The sequence below is a fragment of the Microchirus variegatus genome (assembly GCF_963457635.1).
Source record: "Microchirus variegatus genome assembly, chromosome: 1".
Classification (NCBI taxonomy): Eukaryota; Metazoa; Chordata; class Actinopteri; order Pleuronectiformes; family Soleidae; genus Microchirus; species Microchirus variegatus.
The window spans coordinates 36,521,344-36,538,445 of NC_139802.1; the positions used below are offsets into that span (position 1 = coordinate 36,521,344).

A 17,102-nucleotide genomic window follows, 5' to 3' on the forward strand; every position below is an offset into this window, starting at 1 on the left:
TAGGGACAAAGCGGAGCTCCACGAGACAACAAGTCCAGGAATTTAGCGCATTGTGACGTCCCAGTAAGCGTGAAAGTCAACATTGTGTGTTTTATCTCCTTTACTTAGATTGAGGAGGACCACAATAACATGAGTGAGTCATCTTTTTTCACACTTTGCTGACTGATAGGACCTCCAGAGTCCCAAATATTTAAATGATTAAAACATTTATTTTGCATAATGTGGGACCTTTAAATTACATATTTTAGTATGTGACATTAGTGTGACACCAGCTTCTGATATGAGATTGAGCAATTCAGTGCTTCACGCCACCCTACAAATCCTTTAATCAATTAATGATGATAACGGGAGGCAAACAATTAAAAAGGATCAAATATTTGGTGAAATAAAGGTCAACTAGACAAAATCAACAAACTCCATTCTCCTTATTCGTAATTATTCAAACTGCACATAAATTATATTCACTCAAGTTTCATTAGTTCATTTCACCATCCTCTCATTGTCAGGTAAATGTTATGTCAACATACCATTGTTCATTTTAGTTCATTTAGTATCACTTTTCTTATACAGACAGTATCATAAGAGGTGAGCGCAACTGCTGATTAGCTTTCCGACTAATTACTTAGGACTTAAGTTATTAGGCTTTGACAACAATTTTAGTCATCATGAGTGCACGTGAGATGATCTCTTTACTCTCTGCTCATGTACAATATGAATCCACAAATGTTTTCTGAGTATCTACATCAGGGGTCTCAAACTCAAATGACCTGGGGGGTCAATGCGCATCTATTGTGGTCAAGAGGGGGACCGGTCTAGAGAACGAAAAGTGTGTGTGTGGGGGGGGGGGGGGGGGGTTTACAACTGCTCACAATACTGCATCATATCACATGCATACTTAATAATACTATTTATGATGCAAAATTAAGTTTTAATATCAAAAACAGACATTTATTTTAAATTACATAAATAAAAGTGTGGACAACTGTAATTAAAATTTGTGCCAGGAGCCGTTTTGGCCACTGCCATTCGTGGCTCGGGCCCTAACAAGTGTATTTATATATGTAATTGAATGTTGTACATGGTATATTTAATAATGGGATAATTATGACCAAATGTCTTATTATTACTGTTATAAAAATATTGCTAGCAAACATATATTATATTCTATCACTTCGCTGGCAGCTGTGCCTCAGCTACACACTGTGTTTAAAAGACGGTGAGGTTGTGGGCCATGTTTTCATTATAATGTTATTGAGTGGGGGGCTGCATGTAAGTGGGGGGCCGCATGGAGGGCCAGTTTGAGACCCCTGATCTACATCCATGACGGCTCACAGAGAGCTTAGTGCAGCAACAAGTCAACAACCCGTCGTACATCCACCACAACATTTGCTGCTGGTTCTCCTTTTCTGTAGAAAAAAAAAAAACGTCCCTCACACACACACACAGCAGTTCTGTGTCTGTCAGTCTGCTCGCGCTGATAGGTGGCATGTGGTTTCTCCGCCAACCTTATCTGTCAAACGCGACGCGTTTGCGTCCCTCGTGCAACAACACCATCATATGTCTCTGGAAGGAAGTACGATCTCAGTGCGAATCTACTTGGGACTTCCTGTCCCTCTGGGCTATCAGGATGTACAGACACAGCTCACAATGACTCAACAGATTGGTCACCAACCAAAGACACACACAGCGTGCAGCAGTTCTTTCATCAGCCGTATCAACCCAAAACTAATTCTGGAGGACGAACAGGGCGTCACTGTGAGCGGACCGCCCCTCGCTGCGATCCAAGCTGGCAAAGCACATCAGTGGACCACACCCAGTACTGTACGTCACAACTCATCAGCCCCCCCCCCCCCCCCCCCCCCCCCGCTGCTGCTGACCACCCATGCCAACAGCAAAAAGATGGGAAGACAGTGAGAGTGAGAGTGGCAAGGCACCACACACAGACAGAAGGAGGAGGATGAGGAAAGAGAGTGAAAGGATGGGGAGACAAAGACGCCCCGCGACACAGAAAAGGAGCAACAAACAGATGAGAGCATTGTGGGTGGGGACTCACCAGCTCGACCGAGCCATAGTGTTTCCTGCTGAAGTCTCCACGTCTGCAGCCCAGGTCCTCCGAGGCAGAGCTGTTAAACAAACACATGGTCAGACACATGGTCGACTCATCCTGCAACACACCACACATAAACATACATCGACTGTAACGTGACTCATACATAAGGGGCAGCTGCAGCATCTGCTTTTCTCAAGTCCCTTGATCTGACTTTGTCTTCTTGTTCATTGACACAATGGATGCTAAGTCATACTGTGCACTTTCTGTCTTTCTTTCTCTCTCCTTTTCGTTCCTCTGCGACCGACTGTGTCTGTGTTTGGCAGGGACAGCAGAGGCATGGTGACTGGATGGGAGTGGCGGCCAACCCAGTTCTGATTGAGATGCGGTTCCTGATTAAATTAAACCCAAGCGATAGATGGCGTCTGGCTGGGAGAGCTGACTGCTGGTCAAATAGTAAAATGCACACACAGAGTTAATATGATTGCTATTAAGTATAAAACACACACATCGGACAGAAACGCACAACAATAACAAGGCTTTTCTTTTACAATGAGCATCAGGGGTATTTCAATATTTAGGGTTCAAATTGTACTGTCGTGAATTAGAAACACAATCTCACAAAATCAAGACTGCTTTTCTCTGGCATTAAACCAATAGAAACGGTAGAAAAATAAACATGGTATAAAAATAGTAACAGTAGAAACAAAACAAAATAAAATCAATTTGAACACAAAAATCTCTTTTTTTTTACTACTTAGTGGGAATACACATATAACCTGTGTATGATGTTTGGTATTTTCGTTTCTTTTTTTGTCTGTAATTTAAATTTTTAAGGTCAGGACACAGGACTTGGGCTTGGAAACACGGAGAAACCACACCAATAACTCAGTGCACACTTTAAACACAGACCACAAAGCTCACGTGTTGCTCAAACATGTGCAAATATGCACCATTGCTGCTAAAAATAGTAAAAGCAACTTGCTGCAATCCATCCATCATCTATACTGCTCTCTGAATCTTTTTGAGGGTCGCAGTGGGAGCAAGAGTCTCCATTTAACCCCCGAAAATAAAAACCAGCATGTCAGCAAAAACCCACACACACATGGGGGAGAACATGCAAACTCCACACACCACTGTGTCATCCAACTTGTTGATCCAACAATTTCTGCTTCTATCTGTTCTGATTAAACCGCCCGGTTAATCGCACCATTCCTTTTGCGAGGCTAGACTAATGAATGCACATTTTTCTCTCATGATGTTTACAGTGCAGAGATTATGTTTCTTTAAACAACACCCATATTATTATAGTGAGGTTATAAAGATGATATTAGACTAGAAACCAGGAAGCAAAGGGGAACAGCAGTTGCTCCTTTTCTTTGAACACATCCTCCATGATGTAATCAAGCCTAAAGGACCCGACCAGATCTTTGCTGGAGACTCAGTGCAGCGACAGTGAGTTGATCAACACTCGGTAGTAGTACATAATGTGGAGTAGTACTCGAAGAGTTCAGTACTCTCCCCCACCAAAGTAGTGGTACGGTACTGTACGGGTGGAGCTAGACCCATGACAGTCGGCTGATTGGTCCGACAGAAAAGCGTCGCCCTCGCCGGTTTCTCATTTCATAGCACTTTAAAAAGCATAAAATCTTGTGAACACATGCTGGCATTAAATTGATTTGTCTAGTCTGGGATAACACCAATAAAGCATCCATTGTCTAATTTACAATATATATATATATATATATATATATATATATATATATATATATATATATATAAATAAATATACACACTGTGCAAAAGGACGGAGCAGAAATGATGTCATCAGTGTGGCAGCCGATGGTGTTTGTGACCCGAGTGCTGCAGAGCCAAATGTATGTATGTATGTTTTTATTGATTTATTGACCGCTCTCATGTCTGAAGGTACAACTCTGAAGCAACCAGTTACAAACAACAAACTTTTTGTTTCCCCCCCCATTTCATCGTTTTAAACAAACAGCCTCTGACATTATAATAAGTGAGATATAAAGATTTTATGGGCTTTTGGCCGCGCATTGCACTCCTCATTGCTGAGTACTTTCGAGTGGAATGTGCATATTTATTATTGTATTATTGTTTTCCATTGAGCATCATTATTATTGTTTATATAGTCACAATTCCAAAAACCTGCAGTTGGATATGCTACGGTTCCCCCAGGATTCTCAAACTGTGGTACGTGGACCACCAGTGGTACGCGAGGAAAATCTGAAATACTGTTCTACTGTATATGAGAGAGTAAATGATCTTATGGGGAATAAAAATCTGCCTCCTGTGAAAAGACTTTACTCTGACGATATACACCACTGTGTTTGAGAGCTCAATATTTTCTAAGATGGTACTTGGTATAAAAAGTTTCAGAACAACTGTGCCAATTAATTCAATTGTGTCAACAAACAACAAAATAAACAAAAACATATTGTCAGAAAAACTATTCACACCATGGCCTTACCATTTCGTCAACGACCCACTTTTCACCGACAAAAACGAGACGTTAAAGGTGCCATATGTAAGAATGTGGCCAAAACCGGTTACTACATTCAAATTCAAAATACAGAGGTCTTTTAGGTTTCGTTTTCTGACGTAACTGGCAACCCGTTGTTGCTCGGCAGCTGAGACTCTACTGACTGCAATGATTGGTAGATGGCAGTACGTGGTGTCACATGCCAAAATATGATTTGAAAACATAAACATGATTTGCAGTCTGCAAAATAAATTTTTTAATGCAAATATTTTGGCTGCACTGTTGTTGTTGGTGAGTTCAGTTTGTTATATGAACATTATTCCTGAGTCTCTGTGACATATTAGTAGGATTTTTATGGCCAGTTGCTTTACATTTATTACATCATGCACCTTTAATTAAAATAAAAATGAGACGAAAATGTTAAGGCGGGGCAAACTGGGGAGAGAATCAATCAGAAGAGATGGAATAACCAGAAGTGATCCAATCAGACTAATCTTGTGCGAGGTACAGGGGGTGAGGTGGATCAATCTCGATGTCGGCGGAAAGAGGAGTGACAACATTTCACGTCTGACGTTACAGAAGACAAAACTCTGTGTAAACCACGTGGAGACAAAGTCAAACAGAAAAAGCACAAAGAGTCGTCCAGAAATCCATGCAAAGGTTCAGTAAAGACACACACTCTCACTATTTTATCAGCTCAGCTGTTCAAACTGAAACAAACCACTAAAGCTGATAATAATTATGGATCTATCTATCTATCCATTTTCTACTGCTTTATCCTCCACATGAGGGGGGAGCTGTGTCAATCTCAGCTGACATAGGGCAACAGACTGGGTCACACCGTGGACACATTGCCAGATTGTCCAGAGTCTCCAATTTACCTCACCCCTAATCCCTATATTGCATGTTGCAGGAAACTGGAAACCCGGAGAAAACCCACGCACGCACAGGTGGAGAACATGCAAGAAGGCCCTTGTTCTGACAGTTCACGAACCACTACACCAACCGTGCATGGCCCGATGACTGTGGATTTTAAATTATCACTATCTCCAAATTGAAACAAACATGTAATTAAAATTAAAATGGCTAAAATGTGACTTTTTGTCATTAGACTATCACTAAACCGAAATCAAAATAAACACTGGACCTTACCATCAAAAACCATTCACCTCGCTGTGCACCACACCTGTGCCAAATTACACACATTACACACTTCAGAAAACTAGTGTGGCTACTTCACAGCTCCACCCACACGTAATGGCTCCGGCACACACTTCTTTGATAAGCATCAGACAAACAAAGGAAGAAGAAAGAAAAAAAAAAAACCCCACACAAACAAACAGCTGTATCCTCAGCATTGATTCTCATCATGACAAACAGAGACACTGGCTCCTCACACACCATCGGACAAACATCGATCTGCCGCAGCGTTAAAACTGCTAAATGGTTTTTATTGTGGCATGTCCACAACTCTACGGACAACACGATAGACCACGGGTAGAGTTTGTCTTACAAACGTGCGAATAAATAAATATTGCATGTCGTGTTTCGGATACCGGACAATGTAACACACCACAGCGGAGGAGACGGTCAATACATTTCCTAGCACAGTTCATTTGAGCTACAGTTGCAGCTCTACTAGGCTGTTTACTATTGGACTACTGTCCTTGTCCCAGTATACAAGCACTAGCAGGAAATCAATGTATTAAATGAAGTGTGTCTGCTCCTGTGACACTAGGTGGTGATATGCACCCTTTCTGCCTGCTGGAATTGGGCGTTTTCAGGCTGGTTTAGCTGAGTACCAGTCCAAGGGTGAGTTCCAATTCCTTGGTTAACCCTCAATCTTAACCCTCAATCTCAAAAATGCGCTCTCCCTCTAGTGCAAGTGCTGTCCCGATTCTCAGAAAAATTAAGTCGAGGGGCAAGTTTAAGGGCTGCATCGCCCTCAATATTGAGATTTTCCGAGACCACCCTTGGGAGCAAGGGCTACCCAGAATGCATTGCGTGTTTTGACGTAACAAAGAGGGCGCTGAAAGCAGCGAAAAGAGTACGCTACAAATTAAGTATTTTCTTTGTTAATAGAGATATAAAAATTATGAAAACCCTTGTATTATCTTAGTTTAGGCCCATTTTATGGATTACATACGTCATTGTTGCGTAACATTTATTTTACGATCTTTTTGTTGTTTGCTATCGTTTACTTTTCAATAAGCCGTGGTGTGTGGTAACTGTCAGCTGAATATGTCCGTGGTTGTGGTATTTGTATGAGTATCATCTTATAACTAACTGACATCCTAATAACTTGACTGACAAACGGATCGTAATAAATAATCGTGACGTAAATGCGTTCTTCTTCTTCTTTTTTGGAGTTGACAGACTGGACGCAGCTCTCGCGTTATTCTGCCCCCTACAGTCTGAAGACGTATCTGCATTTAAGGGGTGTCCCATTTCTAAGTGACAAAATAACCCTCAACATTTGGTTATGAGGGCCAGTTAAGATTAAGGGTTGAGCTTGAGGGTTAAGATTGAGGGTTAAGATAGGAATTGGAATTGGCCCCATTTAGTCTCTTCCATAAACTGCAAAATATTTTTCTTGAACCTTGCATGCAGTGTCATTGTCAGTCCAAAAATGCACCGGTTTGGATTTAGTTTTTCTTCTATTATTTGCAGGTCGAACGGTGGAGCACGCACAGAGCTTTAACGTACACAAGCAAGAGTAATTCCTCTTCCAAATTGCATTATCTGGATGTGACTTTGAGAAAATGTAGTTAGACTAACACAATACACGTCTTCTTCTAACATCGAGCGTCTATTTTGCTGCCGAACAGACAAACAAGATGAATGAGATTCAAGACTGTGTGTGTTGAGGGTTATTTTTGTTCTTATGCATACATTCGGTCTTTAATCTACAGAATAGGCTTTGTGTTGTTGTCTGAGTGGTGATATGACCTCCATGTTTTTTCTACAACTCCTCCTCTATTTCCCCCTGACTCTTCCCTCTGTGGTCAGGTTTCTCTCCATCTCTCACTCTCTATATCTATCTCTGTGGGAAGAGGGGGGGGATGAAGGCAGAGTGTGGCTGTTAATACATAATGTAGGCTCCATCTACAGGCTGCATCATCATCATCATCGTCACTGCATCCTCTCGCTTGCCTTGGTAAAAGGGGTAGGGTCTGCTCCATCACAACATGCACTCCATCACATTGCTTCTACCTCTACGTGATCCCACTCTGTCTTCTCGGCACCAATGTCACTATTTTTCCCTTCCCTTTCCCTTGGGAGGTGAGTCATAAAAGGAATTCTACATTTGAGGGGGATTAATTAAATGGCACCGCCTCACCCCTCTTTGCAACAAAAACCACTTCATCTCCCAGCGAGGTTCATGTATTCCAGGAAAAAGGTCTAATGATTCTTGGACTTTTGGTGAATTTTAAAAGCGCATAATGATTATTATGACCATTACACTAAAGACGGTTTCAGTCAACAGTTATTTTTCTCTTCAACACTTGTCCGTGTCACTCTCCCAGGAGAAGTGCTTTTTTTAGTTGGGGCGAAATAAAAATGAGATGTATTTTAACACATGGAGAAGGTGCGTAGCTTTGCGGGTGAACCATAAGACACCCATTTAAGAGGTGGGATGAGGCGGCGGAGTGCACAGCCGTGAGTGTGATGAGGAAAATGTACCTGTCAACAGAACTCCGGCACTGCAGCCAGCGCCGCGAAGACGGCATATTATTCATCAGAGTTATCTGTGTTTGTCCTCTCAGGATTTCATGTTACATTCCCAGTCCTGTTTTTGCTCCAAATACACATATATATGTTTTTAATTATACCTCTTTTACACCAAGCTGTTCTTTTAAACACAGGTAAACAAGCTCGTAAAGGTAATTTGACTCCTGTGCCACTGCCAATGGAGGAGTTTACATTTCTGTTCTTTCCTCCCATGGATGGAGAAAGAACAACCAACATGGCGGGGAAGGAATCAGAAAGCATCAAAACACACAACAGAGCAAAGTATCACAGGGACCAGTGGTGACGTGATGGCGGTCACACTTCATATCTCACGCTCGAGTCCCTCTTTCGAACCTTAACAGCGAGCCAAGGACTGAATAATTCAGATGACACGATGTAACAGTGCACACTAAAAAGGTGCAGCGTTTACTCGACTGCCAAAGTAAAGGAGCCGAGGATGAAATTAGCACATTCACCCGGGTGTCGTGCTTACATAACGACCAATCGGAGCTGTGACCCAGAAGTGCATGTCGAATGTGTTCAGTCTAATTGCAGACAAACGGCACATATTATCGCAGATGTTTCTGTACTTCTTATATTATATTATTACAACAATAAAGCCACGTAAAGTATTGCTCTAACACGTATACAAAGGCTCGTCTGGTTTCCTGACGCTCTCGACACATTTTGTTTGAGATATTTGATGTTGCACTCATTCAATCAATCAATCAATCAATCTTTATTTGTATAGCCCACGGTTTACAAAACAGAGTTTGTCTCACGGGACTTCACAGGGTTGGTAACATCCTCTGTCCTTAGACCTTCGACTAGGGTAAGTAAATACTACCAGGGAAAAAACCCTTATAACAGGGAAGTAGAAACCTTAGGGAGAACCACAGGTGAGGGATCCACTCCCTGGACGGACAGACGTGCAGTAGATGTTACCCAAAACATACAATACACAATGACAAAGAATAAAAAAGTCTTTAAATGCCAGGATCCACCTAAATCACTGGGTTTGTCGCAGCCTGTAGCGAAGGCTGTTGTGGACCACTCGATGCTGCCCTAACGCTTGGGAAATCATAACTTGAACTTTTGCACCAGACAACTTCAGATACCTACTCTAAAGCAGCATAATAACGGCTGTTAAGCACCAGAGTTTACTTTGAAAGCTTTGGACTAAAGATAAATACATGCTGAACCAGAAAGAGGTAAAAGGCATATTCAGTAATGGAGTACGGGAAAGGTTACAAATTGTGGTTTTCTGTGACAAGGCGATGGACAGTGGCCACTGAAAGGCTCCATAGAGTGAAATGTGAAGTACGGAGTAAATCGTCACACTAAACCTCTTTGTGCTGCTCAAGAAAAATCTAAACATTTTATAGGTTCGAACTCTTGGGTCGTTAAAATGGCTCTTTGTACGATTGCGTTATAAAGAAAAAGCCAAACAGACCAAAAAAAACAAACAAATACGAGCCTATCACGGCTGACTATGAAAAGCATAAAAAAAAGCCCTCCATCTGCTCTCACCTCGTAAATGCAACACACACACACACACACACACAACTGGCCACAGCATCTGACAGTCTAAATAATGTAAGTGTCAGTGTCTCTGCTGCAGTTCCTGCTGCAGCCACGTGGGATTCAAAAGGGTTTCACTTTTTCTTTGTACCAGACTCAATTTGGATTATTTTGGAGCATTTTTATATGGTCCCCTCATGATGCTTTTCTTTCATTTTATTAGACATGACACAATTTAAGATAAAAGAACACTACTCAAATTTGTCATGTATTGTCATGTTTTGCTGTATTTTCATGACAAGTACTTTTTATTGGGTGTATTTATTAAAATCACCTGCCGTTAGTTATGGTGTTTTGAATTTGAGCGATAGTGTTCAAGGGTTAAAGGTGCATTATGTAATAAATCTAAAGCAACTGACCATAAAATCCTCCTAATATGTCACAGAGACTCAGGAATAATGTTCATACAACAAACTGAACTCACCAACAACAACAGTGAAGCCAAAATATTTGCATTAAAAAAAATATTTTGCAGCAAATCATATTTATGTTTTGAAATCATGTTTTGGCATGTGGCGCCATCTATCGCCGTCTACCAATCATTGCAGTCAGTGAAGTCTCAGCTGCCGAGCAACCACGGGTTGCCAGTTACGTCAGAGAAAACGAAACCTAAAAGACCTCGGTATTTTGAATTTGAAGGTAGTCACCGTTTTTGGCCACATTCTTACATATGGCGCCTTTAAGAAAAACCAAAACAAAAAACCATAATCTACTTTTCCGTCAAACCTTATTATAAGTCACAGATATATTCTGCTGTGGTGACAAATAAAGACATAGATGCATAAAAAAGAGCAAAAAGCTTCATCATTCTCTCTATCTCATCCCTTTCAGTATGAAATTAAGCACCTTCGCTATCTGTAGCATGAGTGCAGTATTCTGACATCTATCTCTCTGTGTACCGGTGCCACTGCAACCCTGTGCTCTCTGTTCTGGTGCCTATAAAACTGGGAAAAAGCTGCTGCTGCTGCTGCTGCAGTGGTGGCATTTTCAGATCCATCAACACTAAGAGGCTGGAAATGAGCTACAGCAGAGTAACCTTGGAGTACATTCTGAACTCCGCTACACAGTTAAAGCCACGAGATGCTGGCCACATTCTCTCATAACCCAGCCAGAGCTGCATGCACTCTCTCAGTCCTACCTTGAACTGAAACGCATGTCATGAATAATTCATCATTTTCCATAGGCTACTGTAATGTCTGCTCTCCCAGGGAAAAAAAGAGAGAAAAGAAGAAGAGGCAGCTTATTGGCAAACAGGCGAGGGATTTCTCTGTTTAAATTACAGACAAAGCTGTTGATTAAAAAGCTGTTGTGGATTAAAGAAAAAAAAAAGTGTGCTCAGTACTTTCAGACTGAAGACTTGTGGATTCAGTGGTGCTCGGTTTGCCAACCAGCTCACAGTAAATGGAAAAAGCAATCAATAAACCATGCACTTGATGCATATCTGGGCAAATATGACACTCAAACGCAGACACACACACACACGCGCGCGCACACACACCAGAGACAATCTTTGGAAACATTATGATCCGATGCAAGCGGATGGTATAACGCGCTTTACGCACCAACGAAAATGCGAGTATGACAGAGCGACTACAGAGAAAGAGAGAGCGCGCTACATATACATGCAACAGATGAGAGGTGACATGCATGCACACGGGTTTGCAGCTCTGTTTTTTGGTTTGGTTATTACCGCTGATTGAAAGTCAACAGTTTGTTTGACGCTGGATCCACACTGTTCATGTCCCCATGCGATGTCAGTCCAGCGGACAAGGCGACAACACACCGGGGTCTCCTGTCTGTCTGTCTGTCTGATCCTCCTCCTCCTCCTCTCGCTAACAGCGCAGGTTCATCACTGCAGCGCAAACTCTGACAAACACAGCTTTTTTTTTTTTTTAAACAAACAAACAAACAAACAAAAACAAAACAAGAACCGCACACCGCTGCGTTTCTGTGCTCGGCCGCTGACGCGAGGACTCTATGCGCAACTGGTCACTGCATGGTGGTGAAGCGCAACGTCTCTCTGCCAGATGAGCTGTGTGTGTTGACTCTCTCTCTCTCTCTCTCTCTCTCTCTCTCTCTCTCTCTCTCTCTCTCTCCCCCTTCCCCCCACCACACACACACACACACACACACACACCATACGTCACGTCACATTTTTTGCTCCGGGCTCTGCAGAGCAAAAGGCAAACCATTCAGAGCGCATCATCCCCGATGTTTGTGCTTATTCCCACTTTAAGTTGCTCTTACATCACCGTCAGTTTAACAGTGTCCTGGAGCGCAAAGTGATGTCAGGATGCAGCAGCAGCAGCAGGTTCACATCTCATCGAGGGAGCTCAAACGATACAACGGAAGCCCAAACATGCGTTTTTTTCCATTCATGCTCGTAAAAATGTGATTTTTAATGGGAACAGAAAATACAGAAAATGTAGTTAGTGAAAGCACAATAGAGGCTATTATGTGACAAAAGCAATTCCAATAAGTGAATTGGGAATTTCTATTATTGTGAATAGAAATAAACGTTTACTGCATTTGAAAATCCTTTCTAACTCTATTAATGTGCCACAATTGGGAGCCTAGGGGGCGCTAGGTACATCCTAGACAGGTCTCCAGTCCATCACAGGGCCACATAGAGACACTCTAACACAGGGGTTCTCAAAGTTTTGATACCTGAGGGCCAATTTCGGAACCCAACGTTGGACTGAGGGCCGCCAAAGGAAAAAAAAAAGGAAAAATAACAGAAAGAAATCCCATTTGTAATAATTTTAATGACCAGATTGCAGTTCTACAGTTTACACTTATTGGTCTGTATCTGGTAATGTCCAATAAACATTTAACAAGCTTAGTACCTCCTGAATTAAAACAATCAACTGTAATTCATTGCGGGCCGCCAGAAATGTTTCTGTGGGCCGCCATTGGCCCCCGGGCGGCGTGTTCATTTTGCCTAGTTACCCAAATCTGGAGAACCCGTAGAAAACCCATGCACATACAAGGAGAACATGCAAACTCAGAAAGAAAGGCCCTTGTTCCAACCAGGTCTTCTTGCTGCAAAGGCAAGATGGTGGTAACCACGACACCAACCGTGTGGCTCGCCAAAAAAAAAAGTCTATGACAATCAGAATTATTTGGATCAGGATAATTAAGGCGGAAAATGCGGCTTTAGTGAATAAGAAGAGTGGAGTTGCAAAATAGTCAATAATTATCATGAATTAAGACACCATCTTCATCAATAACCTTTCCACCTTTCTGTATTTAGATATCAACAGCCACATAATGAATAAAGTATTCTTAACCCATTGCACCTGCAGGTATAAATATTAATAATTGTAAAATACTTTTAGTCAGACAAAGTATTTCATCTTGTGTCGCCAATTTTCTAACATTTATCTTCAAGGAAAAGAGGATATTTGCTCTTCTTTGGCCTCTCTGGTCGTCGCAGATCAATCACTCTTATGTGCTCTCTGGGGTCTACCCATAATTCCACTCAACAGCAGGTGCAGGCAGTGATGAGGTCATTGATTCATGCAACCTCCCTCTTCCTGGTCTATATATTATGTCCTTAAAACGCACTTTTCTGTGCCTTCGAATGATTCCGTCTTATCGAACACTTGAACACGCAGAGAAGTGACACTGGTATTTAACACACGACTGCTGCATTGTGTCAGATCCCACAGATCAAAACACATTTAAAATACAAATTCATAAAGTTATATTAGCTTGATTGACAGGCGTATTAACTGGGATACACGTAAAAGACTAAAGTGTAGTCACAATTCTTTAAGAAAAATATAACAAATTTCATCATAATGCTTCATTATTTGTGGTGACTCAGTTAAAATCAGCTCTTATAAACCTTCAAGGGGCGAAAACAGCTGGTGTGAAGTTCACAGGATCCAAAAACAGAACAGAAGGATTAGATCAGATTTTTGGAAGTTAAAAAATAAAGTCACTCTCAATCTTACATGTAGTAAATGACGTTCTTTCCCATGGCTGGGGAGAAAAAATCCCTTCCCAAAGAAAAGAAAGTGTAAGCGATTAGTGGATAAAAAACTACAGTCATATGCATCACAGTGTTTTTACACTGAAGTGGGAGTTTTCCAAAATAACTTTCCATCTTTTTATTAGTTGGAAAGTGTTTCCTTACTTACTGAGGAGAGAGTGATCCAGGAATAGCTTGGAAAAGAACAATTTGGTCCAAAGAAAAACTACCCACTAGTCTAACTTGGACTGCTTTGGTTCAGAATAAGAATGTTTTTGGAGCATGTCCCGTACAAAAGAACAAAGAAAAAAGTTAAAAAGGGAGAACATATTAAAAGGGTTTATACCGGCATGTGAATATTGATGTAAGATTGATCTAAATCTGTCCTAAATGGTCCAGGATGTAAGAATTAGTGATATCTAAATAAGAGAATGTAGAGTTGAGTATTCACTGTTCCCTTTCCCAAGCGGGTCAGGGAACTACAATGGCCTTCACACACCAGAAAGTATATAAACTCTCTTTCAAATCTCTATTCAGTCTCCCTGCCACGTCCTCTTTCTTCTTTGTTGGTTTAAGCATTGGCTGTGTTTGTGTTGCACACTCACTCATCTTCTACCACTATATCCTCCACATGAGGGTCACTGGCGCCAAGCTCAGCTGACATGGTGCGAAAGGACAGATCCCCAAGTCCATCACAGGGCCACATAGAGACAAAGGGCCAATTCCAATTCCTATCTTAACCCTCAAGCTCAACCCTCAATCTTAACCCTCAAGCTCAACCCTTAATCTTAACTGGCCGTCAAAACCAAGTGTTGAGGGTTATTTTGTCACTTAGAAATGGAACACCCCTTAAATGCAGATACGTCTTCAGACTGTGGGGGGCAGAATAACGCGAAAGCTGCGTCCAGTCTGTCAACTCCAAAAAAAGAAGAAGAAGAAGAACACATTTACGTCACGATTATTTATTACGATCCGTTTGTCAGTCAAGTTATTAGGTTTTCAGTTAGTTATAAGATGATACTCATACAAATACCACAACCACGGACATATTCAGCTGACAGTTACCACACACCACGGCTTATTGAAAAGTAAACCATAGCAAACGATCACTTGTCCGCACCGGCCGGCTATTGACAAAAGATCGTAAAAAAATTCTGGGTAGCCCTTGCTCCCAAGGGTGGTCTCGGAAAATCTCAATATTGAGGGCGATACAGCCTTTAAACTTGCCCCTCGCGCATTTTTGAGATTGAGGGTTAAGCAAGGAATTGGAATTCACCCTAACAACCATTCAGTCTCACACACTCACATCTACGGTCAATTTAGAGTGTCTAATTTACCTAATCCACAAATCTGCATGTTTTTAGACTGTGGGAGGAAACTGGAGAACCCGGAGGAACACCCATGCACACACAGGGAGAACATGCAAACTCCATGCAGAAAGGCCTGTGTTGTTTACTCCTCCTACTTCAAAATGCAAAACATGAGTCTGTTGAAGCTACTGTAGAGACATACGCCTGGAATGGTTGAGTTTGTTGCAGTGGAATTATGTATTTCTTCACATTTGCATTACAAATAGTACCAAAATAACCAGCCCGGGTCCACCCGGGACTCGTGTGTGATGTGTAGGAATAGGAAGAGGATGTTTTTCCCAAGGGCCAAATAGACAACGTAAACAGGGTTCACGTTATAAGCCCTATAACCCAATACCTCCCCTAACCCTAAATTTTGCGCATTCTCGTGTAGGGGGGAGCAAGCGGGAGTGCGATTTTGCCCTTATAATCAACCCTCAAAAAACCCTTAAAACGAAGTTAGGAGGATGAAATTACCCATGATGCTTTGCAAATTCAGCGAGCCAGCTGATCATTTTCAACAAAGATAGTGGCCACATCTGCAGAGGAACAATTTAGTTGTAAGTATATTTTCGCTAGCTAGCGGCTATTTGCTGAGTGCTTCGAGAGAGTACGCTCATGATGTAGTTAATTAATTGTCAACATGGGACGTAGGTTAGCGCGTTCGTTACATTCGCTATGCTAATTTGCATATAGTGGTGTCCCAATTCCATAGGGAAGCCACTTCCCTCAACGAGGGGAATTTACTGCTCCACCAAACAAAGTGGTAATTTTAAGGGGGAGAAATGGGACGGGGCCTATATCTGATCTTTGTAGGGGTCTCTAATAAATGACGTCAAACTAAGACTGAGATAAATTACAAATAACACTTGAACACAAAGGGCAGCACACGTTATACAAAGTGCAGTCAATGTCACTGTCATTCACGGGATGTTTCTGTAATTATTCTGTCACAAATTATACCCCTTACTGCCTAAAACTGCCTTGTTTGTGATTAAAAGTGTGGTTTATGGTTATATTTTAACGGCCCACCCCTACAGATGTACAGTTTTACTACCTCCACGGGATCCCAACACCTTTTTTATGGGAGCTCAGCTCCCATTGGCTCCCACGTAATTCACAGAAGCTTCCACATCTATAACTGTCACGTGTGTCACAAACACAACCGTGTTCCTATTTCAAAGTAAAAGCACTTCCCTGAATTCTACTCGTTCAAGCTTTGTCGTGGAATGTTTGCAAATGTGCAGCTTCATATCCAAAGAGTCCTGACATTTAACTGAGTATAGATGAGTATTTAGAGGATGTAAAAGTATATTTTTCAAAGGCAGCCTTGTTTATTGCATAAACAACAGCAGTGATCAGTGACGCAGCTGTCTCTGTAGCCTGGCCTTACATAGTGGACCTTTAAAGGTCTTGAATACTCAGTAATGCTGCAGGATGAGAAAAGCAATACATTGCCTATTTGTCATGTGCATGTGTAAAGAGTAATATTGAACATGTGTGGAGGTGGACACAACAGGAAAACAAAGGAATGTGCTCAAACCACGTGAGGAGGGATTCTTTTTTTCTTAATCGTCTGCTCAGACCCAAAGAATAGTGGGTGAAATATGAGCGTAGGTAAATCTGATACCTGCACAATAGTCCAGCCACAGCCGATGTCTGTAGCTTAGCCCACAGACACACTCACTCACACACACACACACAAGAGTGCAGGAATGCTCGGCTCAGGCTACATGACACTCAGCTGTTCATCAATTTTTAATCAGTAGAAACCCCCCTCTGTGGCACGCCACACCACAGGAAAACACCTAGAGCTCTTGACACACATGACATTCTCTCTCTTCTGCTCTCCTAATGCGGCTTCCTTTAAAAATAGCTGATGTTGAAATGCAGTAATAATCTGTAACAGCCTGA

At 41.8% G+C, this 17,102-nt stretch overlaps 1 protein-coding gene across 1 annotated transcript in view; it reads right to left on the bottom strand.

Annotated features, from left to right (window-relative positions):
- Positions 1-17,102, bottom strand: part of garnl3 (GTPase activating Rap/RanGAP domain like 3) — a gene marked incomplete at both ends in the record, with an annotated part of 81,027 nt that overhangs the window by 50,198 nt on the left and 13,727 nt on the right. The window contains one exon of the mRNA XM_083894387.1: positions 2,054-2,123. Coding sequence (XP_083750513.1) covers positions 2,054-2,123 — 70 coding nt within the window. The remainder of the gene's footprint in view (positions 1-2,053; positions 2,124-17,102) is intronic.